Source organism: Oryctolagus cuniculus, chromosome 15 (assembly GCF_964237555.1).
Source record: "Oryctolagus cuniculus chromosome 15, mOryCun1.1, whole genome shotgun sequence".
Taxonomy (NCBI): domain Eukaryota; kingdom Metazoa; phylum Chordata; class Mammalia; order Lagomorpha; family Leporidae; genus Oryctolagus; species Oryctolagus cuniculus.
Window position 1 is genome coordinate 62,090,695 of NC_091446.1, and position 14,340 is coordinate 62,105,034.

A 14,340-nucleotide genomic window follows, 5' to 3' on the forward strand; every position below is an offset into this window, starting at 1 on the left:
GTTGGGGCAGAGACCTGGTTGCTTGAGCCGCCCAGGTCTGAGTGGGCAGGAAGCTGGAGTTGGAGCTGGGGCTGGAGTCGAAGCCGCCCCTCGCCCAGCCCCTGGTGCCACGCCTGGTCCTTGGAGCTCACCAGTCCTGCCCTGTTTATAAAGCTTTGTTTTCATCCGAGTTGTGAATGTAAGTCGTGCCTGTTTCTCATGGAGTGTGATGACGGTTTTTATATATTTTTTGTGATTATGCATGTTTTCTGTTATAGTTTCTACTTGGTCATTCCTGATGAAGGGAACAATTCAAAATAATGTTTTTGTTTGATTTTGGCTGTAGTCCTGTGCTCAACATCAAATAACTTTTTTGCTGATTCTTAAAGTTCTCTTGAATTGGGAGAATAGGTGATCATATTATCTGAATATAATAACTTTCATTTATTTCTGATACTTGTAGTTTTTATAATTGGTATTTCTTCTTTCTTTCTTTTCTTTCTTTCTTTTTTTTTTTTTTTTGACAGGCAGAGTGGACAGTGAGAGAGAGAGAGAGAGAGAGAGAAAGATTTTCCTTTACCTTTGGTTCACCCTCCAATGGCCGCTGTGGCCAGTGTGCTGCAGCTGGTGCACCATGCTGATCCAAAGCCAGGAGCCAGGTGCTTCTCCTGGTCTCCCATGTGGGTGCAGGGTCCAAGGACTTGGGCCCTCCTCCACTGTACTCCCAAACCACAGCAGAGAGCTGGCCTGGAAGAGGGGCAACTGGGACAGAATCTGGCGCCCCAACCAGGACTAGAACCCGGTGTGCTGGTGCCACAGGTGGAGGATTAGCCTATTGAGCCGTGGCGCCAGCCTTATAATTGGTATTTCTTGTCTTTTTATATGAGATGGACATTTCTATACAAGGTTGGAATAGTGGCCTTCCACTCGTTACTAAGACTAATGATAAACTTTATTAATTTTTTAAGATTTATTTATTTATTTGAAATGAGAGAGAGAGAGAGAGAGCTCTTCAGTCTGCTTGTTCACTCCCCAAACGGCCAGGCTGGGCCAGGCCAAAGCTGGGAGCCTGGAACTCAGACCTGGCTCTCCATGTGGAGGCAGGAACCCAGGCACTTGAGCCATCGTCTGCTGCCTCCCGGGGTGTGCGTGAGCAGGAAGCTGGAACTGAGAGTGGCGCAGGGACTCCAGCCCAGGACTCTGTGAGGGATGCAGCCTGTTGAGTAGCTTCACGGCCACTGTGACAAGCGCCCACTGCAGCTGGCAGGGCTCACGTGTGGACGTTTCGTAAACTTTTCAGCTTCTTCTGCATTCATTAGCCTTTTCAGGCTTGTTCCTTTTCCTTGCATCAGTTTTAGCCAAATACCAACATTTCCCTGGAAAAACACAGATCTGCTGCCAAGGTTGTCAGATTAATCATGTAAATCACATGCAGTCATCTCGTAAACATTTTCAAGCCCGCTCTGCATCTGTAGCTTTGTCCCCTTTATCAGTTTTGTGGATATTTCACATATTTTTTCTTTGGTCATCTTTTCCCATTTTATTAACATGTCCAAAGAAAATTTAATTTATTTAGGAGTCAGACCGAATTCCCATCTGCTGATTCATTCCCCAGATACCTACAGCAGCTGGGGCTGAATTAAGGCTGAAGCCTGGAGCCTGGCACTCACTCAAGGTCTCCCGTTTGGGCTGCAGACACCCAGTTACTGGAGCCATCACTGCTGCCTCCCAGGGTCTGCATCGTGAGGAAGCTGGAGTCAGGAGCCAGAGCCCAGACTCCAACGAAGCACTCCAGTTGCTGGGACAAGGCCCTCGTAACTGCTGGGGCTCTGTGTCCACGCCCTGGTTTTCCAATGCTGCCCGTGCTTCGTTCGCTCGTGTGGTCTTCGTTGGCCCAACCCTCACCAAAAGCTGCGCTCTTCAGTCATCCGTCTTCCTTCCTTTCCTGCTTTCAAAAGAGACTTGTCTATTTGAAAGGCAGGATGATACCTCTTTGGTCTGCTCGTTCACTTCCCAAATGGCTGCAACAGCTGGGGCTGGGCCAGGCCAAAGCCAGCAGCCTGGAAGTCCATCTGGTCTCTCGCACGAGTGCAGGGACCAGGGATTCGGGCCGTCTTCTGCTTCTTTCTCAGGCACATCCGCAGGGCGTTGGATCAGAAGTGGAGCAGGTGAGGACTGCAGGCACTCGTATGCATGGTGTGCGCGCTGTGCTTACTGTGCAAAGGGGCTCGGTCTGAGGCTCCTGGACACCTTAGAGGCAGTTTGGGTCCTTAAAGTCACGGCATCATTGCCGACGCTGTGACGCAGTAGGTTAATCCTCTGCCTGCGGCACCAACATCCCATATGGGCGCTGGTTCTAGTCCCAGATGTTCCTCTTCCAATCTAGCTCTCTGCTGTGGCCTGGGATAGCAGTGGAGGATGGCCCAAGTGCTTGGGCCCCTGCACCCACGTGGGAGACTGGAAGAAGCTCCTGGCTCCTGGCTTCGGATTGGTGCAGCTCTGGCTGTTGTGGCCATCTGGGGAGTGAACCAGCGGACAGAAGACCTTTCTCTCTGTCTCTTCCTCTCACTGTCTGTAACTCTACTTCTCAAATAAATAAATAAAATCTTTAAAAAAATTTTTAAAAAAGTCACAGCATCGCTGCCATCTCAGTTGCCCAGCACTTGGCTCCCCAAACCTCAGCTTTGTTTTGTTGTTTGAATTGTGAACACATGTTTGCGTGGAGGCAGCAGGCTCTACCTCCAGTGCAGGCCCTTCTGTTTCTCCTCCTACCAGTTTGCTCTTTCGGCGGTGAGGACGGGTCCTGGCCAGGCATGAGACCTGCCTCAGGGCCCTTGCACCAGCTAGCTGTCCCCTGGCAGTCGGCCTGGGGCAGTGGAAGGGAAGGACTGTTAGCAACAGGGCCTTCCAGGGCTGCCAGCATGGGCTGGAGGGAGGGCCCTCCTGTGCTGTCACTCCAGGGGGTCAGAGTGACCAGCCTGTCACAGAGGGCTGCCCAATGACTGCCCCTGCTTTTCCATCAGGCTCCCTGGAGCTCCCACATCCAGCCCTGGCCCCCTCCCCCTTCTGGCCCAGAAGATGGTCATGGGAGCCGAGCTCCGTCTCCCTGCCCTACCCAGCCTCATTCCCCAGGGGTCCCGTCCCTGCTGGCCAAACAAGCTGTTCTCAGTTCTCAGTCTTTGTCATTCCAGTTGACTCAACAAACCTCCTCTTGTCTGTGGATTTGCCTTTCACACCAGGCTTTGTGGGGATACTGGGATGGACAAGCCATGTCCCCTGCCCTCAGGGAACTCAGAGACCTGGCGGTGGGGGTGGGGATACAGGTCAGCAGTCCTTCACTCACTCGGCGGTGTGTACTGTGCACCTGCTATGCACCAGGCACATGCTAGGGGCTGTGGAGACTGAGGAATAAGACAGAATGAGATGGGGCACAAGTGGGAAGATGCTGGCACCCGGTGATAGGTCCCCCCCCCCCCCCACCGGGACCACTGCTTTAGTGGGGAGCAGCATGGAGTACAGAGCAGTGAGGAGGCTGGGTCCCCTGTAGCACCTCAGGGAGGGGAGCCAGGGGTGTGCAGGGGTCTCCCTGATGCAGCAGAGCTGCGTGGGACCAGGGGTCTAGTCCTGGTCCAACAAGTGGCAAGGTGGGCCTGGGGTGGCCAGGGCAGAGACCAGCTAAGAAGCTTGCAGCCACATGTGGAAAAGTTTGGTTCCTCTAACGGCTAAGCAGGGAGCTCTGTATGACTCAGCAGCTCCAACCTGCGTGTGGGGGCTGTAATAAGTGCATGGAAAATTCGCATTATCTTTTTTTTAAGTTTTATTTTATTTATTTATTTGAAAGTCAGAGTTACACATAGAGAGAAGGAGAGGCAGAGAGAGAGAGAGAGAGAGAGAGAGAGAGAGAGGTCTTCCTTCCGATGGTTCACTCCCCAGTTGGATGCAATGGCCGGAGCTGTGCTGATCTGAAGCCAGGAGCCAGGAGCTTCCTCCGGGTCTCCCACGCGGGTGCAGGGGCCCAAGGGCTTGGGCCATTTTCCACTGCTTTCCCAGGCCATAGCAGAGAGCTAGATCGTAAGTGGAGCAGCCAGGACTTGAACCAGTGCCCATATTGGATGCCAGCACGGCAGGCCGTGGCTTTACCAGGTATACCACAGCACTGGCCCCTTGTTTTTTTATTTTTTTATTTTTTAGGTTTATCTTTAGTTATTTGAAAGGCAGAGTTACATACACAGAGAGAGAGAGAGAAAGAGAGAGACAGAGAGAACGTTTCCATTTGCTGGTTCACTCCCCAGATGGCTATAGCAGTTGTGGCTGGGCCAGGCTAAGCCAGGAGCTTCTTTCTGGTCTCCCACGTGGGTGCACGGGCCCAAGCACTTGGGCCATCCTCTGCTGCTTTCCCAGCACATTAGCAGGGAACTGGATCAGAAGTGGAGCTGCTGGGCCTTGAACTGGCATCCATAGGGGATGCTGGCATTGCAGGCAGTGGCTTATCCTGTGCCACAGCACTGGCTCCTATTTTTTTTTTTTTTAATTTGAGAGGCAGAAAGAAACAGGCAGGTGTCTGTCCTCTGGTTCACCTCCCAAATGCCTGCAAAAGCTGGGCCAGGGCCAGGCTGAAGCAGGAACTCAATTCAGGTCTCCCATGTGGGTGGCAGAAGCCCGATTCCTTGAGCCATCACTGCTGTCTCCCAGGGTCTGCATTAGCAGGAAGCTGGAGTCAGGAGCCAGAGCTGAGCATCAAACCCAGGCACCCTGATGTAGGACACATGTGAACTTTTTTTTTTTTTTTGGAAGATTTTATTTATTTATTTGAAAGGCAGTGTTACAGAGAGGCAGAGGCAGAGAGAAAGAGAGAACTTTTCACCCACTTGTTCATTCCCCAAATGGCCGCAACGGCCGGAGCTGGGCTGATCCGAAGCCAGGAGCCAGGAGCTTCCTCCGGATCCCCAACACAGGTGCAGGGGCCCAAGCACTTGGGCCATCCTCCACTGCTTTCCCCAGCCACAGCAGAGAGCTGGATCGGAAGTGGAACATCCGTATCTTGAACCAGTGCTCATGTGAGATGCCAGCACTGCAGGCGGCGGCTTTACCCACCACACCACAGCACTGGCCCCAACACACGTGGCTTAACTACTAGGCTACACACTTGCTCGGAAGTCAGTTTTAATGGGAACGGACTTTTTGTTGAGGAGGATGGAGAATTTTTCAGTACAAACATAGTGATGGTTACAACATCGTAAGCTCAGTTAATACCACTGATGGCCAGCTGCACACTTACGAATGGCTGACAAGATAAATGTTATGTTACCTACATTTTACCACGTTAGAAAAAAGCAAGTGCCAGGGTGGCATGTTTCTCCCCTCCAGTGCCCACCCCGCCGTGGGGGGTCCCCTCCAGCCACTTCTAGTGTTGTGTTGACATGCTGGGGGATTCTGTGGGGGAGACCCCAGGGAGCAGTGCCAAATGCACAGGAGACCCTGCAGGAGCCCCGCAGTGGGACCACTAGGGGAGGTGGACAGCGTGAGGGGCTGGCCCCAGCCACCAAGGGAGCCGTCAGTCCACCTGTCAGTTGTCGCGAAGGCTGGAGGAGCTGCTGCAGGCACCGTGGGCCCTGGGATGTGCTCTTTGCTCCTGTTAACCTCCTGCTTTGTGGGAGAGAAATGGAAGCGAAGGGGCAGGAAAGAGAGCGAGTCTCTGGGTTTCTCCAGCTTGGAAAATGCTTTACCGAGTGACATCACAGAAAGCCCTAAAACCAAGCTGCCTGGTGGAGCGACAGGCGTGGCTGCTGGCAGAGTCCTTGCCTATCACAGCCTCCTGCCGGTGGCAGGACGTGCCAGACCCTGGCCACCTGGAGTTGATGCCTGAGAGTGGACAGGAGGAGAGGCAGGCGTTTGGATTTCCTAGGTGCAAGCTGGGGTCCTGCCAGCATGCTGATGTCAGCGCATCCTGCATATGGAGCCCAGAGCAGCTGCTGTGGAGATGAACTGTGAGCCCCAGTGTGGGGAGCAACTCGGACTAGACTAAGTTACTGGAATTAAGACTTATTCTATGCATCTGCTCTCCCACAATATGGCGCTGGGAGAGGAGAAAACAGCTTCTACGCAGCTGCCTCTTGCCAACTTGATAAGCTGCAAGAGCCGCTCCTGATTGGAGGAGAGCGGCGCGCTCGGCGTGTGGGTAGCAGAGCACGGATTGGTGGAGAGGACTATAAAGGAGGAGAGAGACGGCATGCACCAGGAACATCTAAGGGGAACACCTGTGCAGCCCCCGAGAGAGCTGGCCGGCGGTGTGCCGCTCCCCTGCGGAAGTGGGGAATGTGGCAGGGGGAACCGCCCTTTCACAGAGGTGGAAGGGACCAGCAGCCAACCCGGGAAGGACCAGCAGCCAACCCGGGAAGAACCAGCAGCAAACCCCGGGAGGGCCGAGCAGACAGAAGAACAACGCAGGGTCCTGTGTCGTTCCTCCGCGAAGATGGGGAGCGACACCCAGGAGCAGCAGACAGCAAAACTGCAGCAGCCGTCCTGGCTCTGGGTGGACGGGGCTGAGTCCCTGGCGGTCGGGGAAACAGAGGCAGGAGGGGTGGGGCTTGTGGATTGTGCCCACCATGCAGACAGGTGAAGATGGGGGGCTCCTGATCCTGCTCCATCCTGAGTGTCGGGCTGGACCACGTGTGGCTCTACAGAAATTGGGGTTCACACCCCTTGCTTTACAGCAGGGGACCCTGGAGTGTGGAGGAGCGGAGTTCCTTGTCCTCAGGTCTGGTTGGGGTCCAGGTGAGTCCCGGACCTGAGTCTGGCTTCGTATGGCTGGTCTCTGAGGGCGGGTCTGGGGCATGTGCCAGGCTGAGGTCTCTTCCTTGGCGGCCTGAGTGCCAGTCCTCAGCAGCTTTCTAGGTCTTGTCTGTGACTGAATGTGCCTGCTCCTATGTGCCCCTCACTCTGACCGCCCCTTGAGACTCTCTGCTGTGACCTTGGTCTTCACTGCACCGGACCCCTCCCCACACCATCCAAGGCAGTGAACACTGGGCAGATGCTCAGTCTGTCCTGGACCCTAGGGGCCCTGTGGCCAGCTGGGCTGCGGAAATAAGGCTGGAAAGGACCTCATGAGGCAATAGAGGAGAGAGGGGACCCCAGGAGCAGGCCAAGGTAAGGCCCCGCCCCTCTAGGCCAAGTGTGCACCAGCTTTGCCCAGAGAGAGACACCTGAGCTGGAGCTGTCACCTGTCCAGCTGCTGACAGGTGCACTGAGAGGCGAGAGCAGTGCATCAGCTTCCCCGAGAGGCTCTCGTTTCTATCGTCACTGACAGAGGTGCCAGCCCAGCCCCATTTCCGTCCAGCAGGTGGAGTTCATCCCATCTGTGCCTCCCTCACAGAAGGAGAACGAGGGGAAGCCGTTTTTACCCGACCCAACTGGATCTGGGCCAGAGATTAGATACGTGGAAGCCCTGGGCCACGGCCAGGGCTGGAGTTGTAAGGAGGCAGGTGCATAAAATACGAAGGCCCTGGTGAGGTTTCCCACGGACAGCTGTCGTAGGAGGCAATGAGCTCTCCGTCTCTGGGAGAGTTCCAACAGGGACCAGAAGATTCCTTGGCAGAGTCACTCATCCGCCCGATACTTTTCATTCATCAAATTATTGCCTGTTGATTCAACCGTGAGCAAGATAGAAATGGCTCGTGGCCACACAGTGCTGTGATGGGGAAGTACTAGGGACTACCGGAGCGGGATGGAGGGGGTGTGACCCAGGCCTGGCAGTCAGGGAAGGTTTCCTGGAGGAAGCAGCTCAAAGAGGACATGGGTGGAGAAGAGAAATTCCAGAAAGAGGGGGCAGCCTGCATGAAAGGTCAGACAGAGCCTGACCCAGATCCCCCCAAAGCCATGTTGGAATGGAGCGCTCAGGACTTGTAGACGCTGGCATCCCATATAAATCACTGCTGTTCTACTTCTGATCCAGCTCCCTGCCAATGCACCCGGGAAAGCAGTGCAAGGTGGCCCAAATGCTCCTGGCTTTGATCTGGTCCAGCCCTATTCATTGTGGCCATTTGGGGAGTAAACCAGCAGTTAGAATCTCTCTCCTCTCTCTGTGTAACTCTGCCTTTCAAATAAATACACAATTCTTAAAAACAAAGCATACAAAAGACTCCTGTCTTGTGCCAGGGCTGTTACCTGAGCCAGGCCCACCCTCGCCCCAAGGATTTGCTTTCTCTAAGGGGCGTGGCCCACACCCAGCCCATTTTCGTTATTACACAGCGCTAGCATCTTCGCTGTCTCATGCTGTCTTTGGGTGTGTGGCTGTGAGCAGAAGCGTTTAAAAATGGGTTTCAACCAGGCTTTGCCACCTTGCTGGTCCCTCCATGCCCCTTGGAAACTGACAGTAAAATACTGTTGCTTGGCAGGTGGGTGCCAGGCAAACCTCACCAACCCCGGCCTCTGCCCCTTGACAACGACTCCACGCAGCCAAGTCCCCGCACATCTAGGAAGCTGCCCTGAATCTTGCCCCCACCCTGTGGGCCTGCATGCCGATGCCTGGCTCCAGCCACCGGCACACAGACCGTTTCACTTTAACTCGGGAATCAAAGGTCTTGGGCCTCCTGTGTGCCAAGCCCAGGAGGCCCTCCAAGACTCCCCTGTTAGAGCCACTGCCCTTGCCCTTCAACTTGCGAGATGGGGGGAGCTTTGCAGTCAGTGCCAGTGGATACTGTAGAATGCAGGGTTTGCAAAACTGATAGCCTCGGGTCAGGGCCGGCCTGTGTTCGTGTCCCCATGAGCCTATGCTGTGGATAGCCTCAGGGGTTTATTTTCACCAGGTCCAGTTGGGATGTGTGGTTACTCTGGGAAAGCAGAAGCCTGCGTAGCACTGGGCCCCCACGCCTGGCTGGAGCAGAGCTCTAGCCGCCCCTTTGGGCATGAGACCCATGCAAGCCAGGCCACCACAGTCCTCGCCATTCCCTGTTGTCTTGCCTCCAGGAGCTGGATGCCCCACAGTTCATGCATGGGTTCTCTGATCAGAGAGTTAGGGAGGTAAGAGGTTTTGAGCCCCTATGTTTGCATCCCAGGTAAGAATCAGCTTCCGTATGTTACCTGCCTGCCCGCCTTGGCATGTGGGTTGCTGATGGGGAAGCTAACCCTGGGGATGTGTTTGGGCCCTGTGTTCTGCTCTGCCACAGCACCCCCATTATGGCTGCTCCCGCATCGTGTGGATTGGCTGCTGTCAAGCTGTGCGTGCACTTGACCTGAGAGGCAACGTGTGCCACACAAAGGAGCCAACGGAACAAGTGAGGCAGAAGGGTTAGATCTACAAGGACAAAGCCTTGCTCCCTGGAGAGGATTGCAAGAGGAGGGGCTCTGAGGACGAGCTCTGGGCAGTGTGGAGGGAAGGGCTCCTGGCCCCTGCCTAACTCTGCTGGTAGCTATTTGTGTGTGGCAGGGCCACGGCAGAGGCCACGGCCTCTGAACTCAGACACCTCAAGGAAAAAGTTGGAGCCTCAGTTTTCCATCCATTTAATGAGAATAAACAGACTGGCCCGGGCTTCCATAGTGAGAGCCCCTTTCAGTCTGAGTATCTTGGGGCCTCCTAGAGCCCACTGCTGTCACCACACAGCCCCACTCCGGTTCCCAGGGGGCTCCCCCAAAAGCCCCTGGGGGGCATATTCCAGGCAGGTTTCCCCTCCCAGGTGGGGCAAGCATATGGCACGGTAGAGGAACCTCAGATGGCCATGGTTCAGGTTGCAGCTCACCATATGTGAGCCCGACTTCGGAGACTGGTCACAGGTGCCAAGGAGGTCGTCATCCCAGCCATAGTCCGCATCCCAGACCTGCACCCTGAGGGGTCCCTGTCCGGCCAGGGTCACGTCCCCGAAGTCCAGGCGTGTCGTCCACCTGGGATTGTTGTTGTTCCACACGGTGTCCGTCCTCATCTGCTGGTCACCGAAGAAGACCTTCACATAGGCATCCGTGGCCGTGATCCAATCCCCCCACAGGCCTGTGGCCTGGAAGTTCATGACCTCCAGCCGGGCCAGGCCCCGCTTCCGTGGACAGCAGTCCTGACTGGTGACCTCTGAGCTGGAGCACTGGCACTCGCATGGGTTGTGGGGATTCTTCTGCTGCCCTGGGGGGCAGGGCCGGCTGCAGTCCCTCCAGCGTGCCCTGCCTATCAGGTACTTGCTCACTGCCTGCCTCAGAGCCTCCCGCCGCGGGTCCTGGCTCTCCAGGAGCAGGTGCAGGGGCTCCAGGCTGTAGTCCACCAGGCCAGGGCTAGCGGAGAGTGAGGCCACCCAGGCGGAGAACTGCTCAGGCCCGGCCTGGCGCCCAAACAGCAGGTCGTGCATGGAGGTGTGGTGGCCGCCAACCACTTGGGAGTGGCGTTCATGGAAGGTCTGGTGGAAGGAGGTGGTCATCTTGTGCTTCTGCTTCTTGTCCTGGCAGGCCTTATACTCAGAGGAGGTGCTGGCCTGCCCGCCGATGCTGACCTGGGCCTCCACCGTCAGGCAGTCCCCCACCTCATCGGTTGTGAACCCATCCAGGACCAGCTGGCAGGTGCGCAGGGCGGTGAGGGCTGAGATGCGGCCGCCCAGCTCCACGGCCCGGATGAAGTGGGTGCCATAGTTGGTGATGAGCCTGTGGTAGTAGGGCTCCGTGGAGGTGTTGAAATCGGGGGGCAGGTCCCTGAGGGCCCTGCTGAAGTCAGGGTGCAGCGGGGGCTTGTGCACCAGGTGAAAACTGAGTGGGGAGAGAGAAACCTCAGGTGGGGCCACAGACAGTAGTGTTTTCCCCATACAATAATGGTTGTCCCAGGACACATGGGAGTGAGCAGAACACACCAAGGTTCTTCCCTCCTTATTTTCCTATTATAAGAGCAATGACAGGGGTTGGCTTTGTGGTGCTGTGGGTTAAGCATCCCATGTGGGTGCTGGTTTGTGCTCTGGCTGCTCTACTTCCAATCCAGCTCCTGCTAATGCACCTGGGAAGACAGCAGAGGATGGCCCAAATGCTTGGGTCTCTGCACTCACATGAGAGACTCTGATGGAGTGCTAGGTTCCTGGCTTTGACCTTGCCCAGCCTTGGCCGTTGTGGCCATTTGGGAGTGAACAAGGGGACGGAAGATCTCTCTGTGTCCTTCTCTCTCTCTCTCTCTCTCTCCCTGTGCCTTTCAAATAAATAAATAAATACTTTTTTTTTTAAAGTAGTGATGCTGCCCTTGTGGTAGATGTCCATCTGGCTTTTTTTTTTTTTTTGACAGGCAGAGTGGACAGTGAGAGAGAGAGACAGAGAGAAGGTCTTCCTTTGCCGTTGGTTCACCCTCCAATGGCCGCCGCGGCCGGCGCGCTGCGGCCGGCGCACCGCGCTGATCCGATGGCAGGAGCCAGGAGCCAGGTGCTTTTCCTGGTCTCCCATGGGGTGCAGGGCCCAAGCACCTGGGCCATCCTCCACTGCACTCCCTGGCCACAGCAGAGGGCTGTCCTGGAAGAGGGGCAACCGGGACAGAATCCGGCGCCCCGACCGGGACTAGAACCCGGTGTGCCGGCGCCGCTAGGCGGAGGATTAGCTTAGTGAGCCGCGGCGCCGGCCCCATCTGGCTTTGGAACCTATTGTGTGACCTGCACCATTCTGTCCCCTATGAAGCCCCATATGCCCGGGCTCCTGACAGCTGTGGAGAAGACAGGACCTATAGTTGTGTGACTCAGAGCGAGTGATTTGGGGTCAGCTGTGGCGAATGGGGCTGGACATGGCTTCCAGTCCCAGAAGCCAGGTATACGTGATGCAGGACCCTGCTCCCCAGCACCGGGGCAGTGACTGCTGTCACTCGCCAGTGCAGCCTGGACACAAGGCAGACATGAGTGTCAGTTGAATGACTGAGGCCCGAGGAGGAGAAGCGAGATGCCCAGAGCCACACGGCGCTAAGGAGGGATAACTCGGGCAGTCCTTCCTTGCCTGTATCGAGGAAGGACCCTGTGGAGGACTGGCAGTGCCCAGGAAGAAGGGGTTGGGGCTCTGGGGCGTGATCTTGCCCTCGTCCTCCATCTGGGCACTCGCAGGTTGGGGCCCTCGTGGATGGGAGGAGGCCCCAAGGGGTCTGAGAACCTGGGTTGCAGTTTCCTCCTTCTGAGCCCCCACCCCGCCATGCAGAGGTCGTGACGCCTCCTCCCAGCCCTCACCTGTACAAGCGACACTCCACTGAGTCCGTGTTGAAGCTGTACTGGTCCTGGTGAGTCTTCTGAGCTGCGAAGTTGGCCTCCTGGGAGTGTGAGCCGGCCACGGACATCTGGACATTGCTGCTGGGCTTGGGATTCACGTCCAGTCCCACCCGCCAGTCGTTTTTGATGCTGTTAGCCGCGTCCCGGGCCACCTCCTCTGTGGAGCTAACTTTGGCCCTCGCCACGTGGCGCTGGCAGCCGGAGCCTTGGGCACGCCAGTGGGTGAATGCCAGGGGCAGGTACTGCAGGGCACCCCGCTGTAGGAGGTTTTTACAGAGGGTACAGGTGCCATCGGGCCTCAGGAACCTGCGTGTGTCCACCGGGAAGGAGCCCGAGCGCCGGAGGCTGGTCACATCCACACCTTCTCCGGCCAGCCACGCTCCGGGCACAAACCTGCGCACACGTTTGCACTCTGAGCGTGCAGCTGTGTAGCAGGGGGCCGGAGTGGGCGGGGGCAGCAGCAGCAGGAGGAAGCCTGGGAGGAGCAGGCCGGTCGCCATGGAGCTGATGACAGGGGCGTCTGGGCTGTGGAAGCTGTGGTTAGGGGGATGGAGGATGGCTGAGTCGTGCTCTCTGCTTTGCATCACTGGGGCGTGGGGCAAGCAAGGGACTGAGCCATCTCTAAAGTCGTTGGATTTGGGGGCTGGAATAGGCCCCGCAGGCCTGACCCACCCCACACTGTTAAATGGGACCAGAGAGAGGGAGTGCCTTGCCCAGGGTCACACAGCCGGGAGGTGCTCCTGGCTAGGATTTATCTAACTAAAGCCTAATGGGGATCTAGAGGGAGGTCTCCCCAGTGCTGCACCTGCTGCCGATGAGGAGGGGGCTCTGGCCGCAGAAGGGACAGAGTGGTGGTAGCAGGTTTAGGGAAGGGCTGGGGGCCTGGGGAGTCATTTTTAACCCCAGCACAGGCTGCATTTCCCCACTGCCATGCTCCTTCTGTTCCAGTCTCTCCTGCTGAGCTGCTAGCAGAACTGGGATCAGGCCTCACCCTTGTTCTCCCCGGTTTCCCTTTGGGGCCCTCGCTGGGAGCCTCAGGGAGGAGTGTCAGGCTGCAGTCTGCCGCTCTGCCTGCACCTGTTGGTCCAGCACACACAGGACCCTAGAAGTTTGTCATTCAGAGCCTCTCCCCTGCCCAAGTCTCCTCCCAGGCCTGGCTGTGACAGGGACCTGCCTGATGCCTGCTCCTGCGAAAGGCTGGCTAGCAGGTGCCTGCTTGTTTTAAAAGGAAGCTGGGGCCTGCCCTGGGTCCGTTCTCTCCTCTCTGCCCCGACCCAGACATGGCTCCCAGGAGGCCTTGCTCTGGGCAGTAGTTTTGAGCAGGAGCATCCTGGGCACTTCCTGCCCATCAGGCTCCCCTCCCTCCCCCGCAGGACTTTGCAGCCTCCCTGCCCCCGCCTCCTTCCTACCTGGAGTAGACGGAGAGAAGCCCCTGCGCAGGCACGCTCGCTCCCCACCGAGGGCTTTTGAAGTGTTGGCCTTCCTATGCACAGCCCCTCACGGGGCTGGTTCACATCACTGCTGCTTCCTGCCCCGCCCCTAGCGGTGGCCACAGGTCCCACCAGCACACCCCCTGTCACCAGCTCCTCATCCGGCCCTGCTGACAACGCTTAAGGAAGAAGCTTCAGGGCTCCTCTGCCCAACAGAACTGCACTGGGAGTGGAGACCCAGGGCCAGCAGGTGGAGGGGGCGCTGGGCTCATAGGACTTTGTACTTCATTGTCAGGGCTGAGGTACAGGCCGGCAGGGCCACTGCCCTGCTCTGACTGCATCTGTAGGATGACCCGGGCACTCCATAGTGGGAGCAGGGTGCGGCGGTGTGGGAGCCAGGCCACCTGGGCTTGTGCCAGCTCTGGTATGTACCAGCTTTGTGGCTAGGCAAATGGCTTCTCTACCTCAGTTTCCTCATCAAACAATTGGGGATAATGTGAATGTACACCCCAGAGGCGGTTGTGAAGATGAGGTGTGTCGGTCACGTCAGGTGCTTAGAGCTGTGCCTGCCCTCGGTGCTGTCCATACGTGTGGCCGCCGCCTCTTCTCTGAGCAGTGAGGGGGAAAATGTTGTTCAAACCTTGCACCCACTTCCTGCCCACCCTCCCTCTCAGCCCAGGCTCTGACCCCCAAATACATTCCTGGGATAGGACCCCCACTTTTGTGAGGGCATCAGTGGC

At 56.8% G+C, this 14,340-nt stretch overlaps 1 protein-coding gene across 2 annotated transcripts; it reads right to left on the minus strand.

The window, feature by feature from the left end:
• Positions 1-9,453: 9,453 nt before the first annotated feature.
• Positions 9,454-13,695, minus strand: PRF1 (perforin 1). Of its 2 annotated transcripts, XM_008270008.4 has the most exons (3): positions 13,580-13,695; positions 12,132-12,704; positions 9,454-10,695 (listed from the first exon to the last, which is right to left on the minus strand). In XM_008270008.4, the coding sequence occupies exons 2-3, from the start codon at positions 12,668-12,670 to the stop codon at positions 9,567-9,569; spliced, it is 1,668 nt and encodes a 555-aa protein (XP_008268230.2). In that variant the 5' UTR covers positions 12,671-12,704; positions 13,580-13,695; the 3' UTR covers positions 9,454-9,566. The 2 variants fall into 2 exon arrangements, with proteins under 2 accessions (XP_008268230.2, XP_051679781.2); XM_051823821.2 differs by lacking the exon at positions 13,580-13,695 and having other exon boundaries at positions 12,132-12,865.
• Between the last annotated feature and the right edge of the window lie 645 nt (positions 13,696-14,340).

Excerpts from the sequence above, each read along its gene's own strand:
- PRF1 (XM_051823821.2), bottom strand. The coding sequence starts at position 12,754 with ATGCAAAGCAGAGAGCACGACTCAGCCATCCTCCATCCCCCTAACCAC. Across the intron at positions 10,696-12,131 it reads GTGGAGTGTCGCTTGTACAG|TTTTCACCTGGTGCACAAGC; the intron begins GTGAGGGCTGGG and ends CTCCCCACTCAG.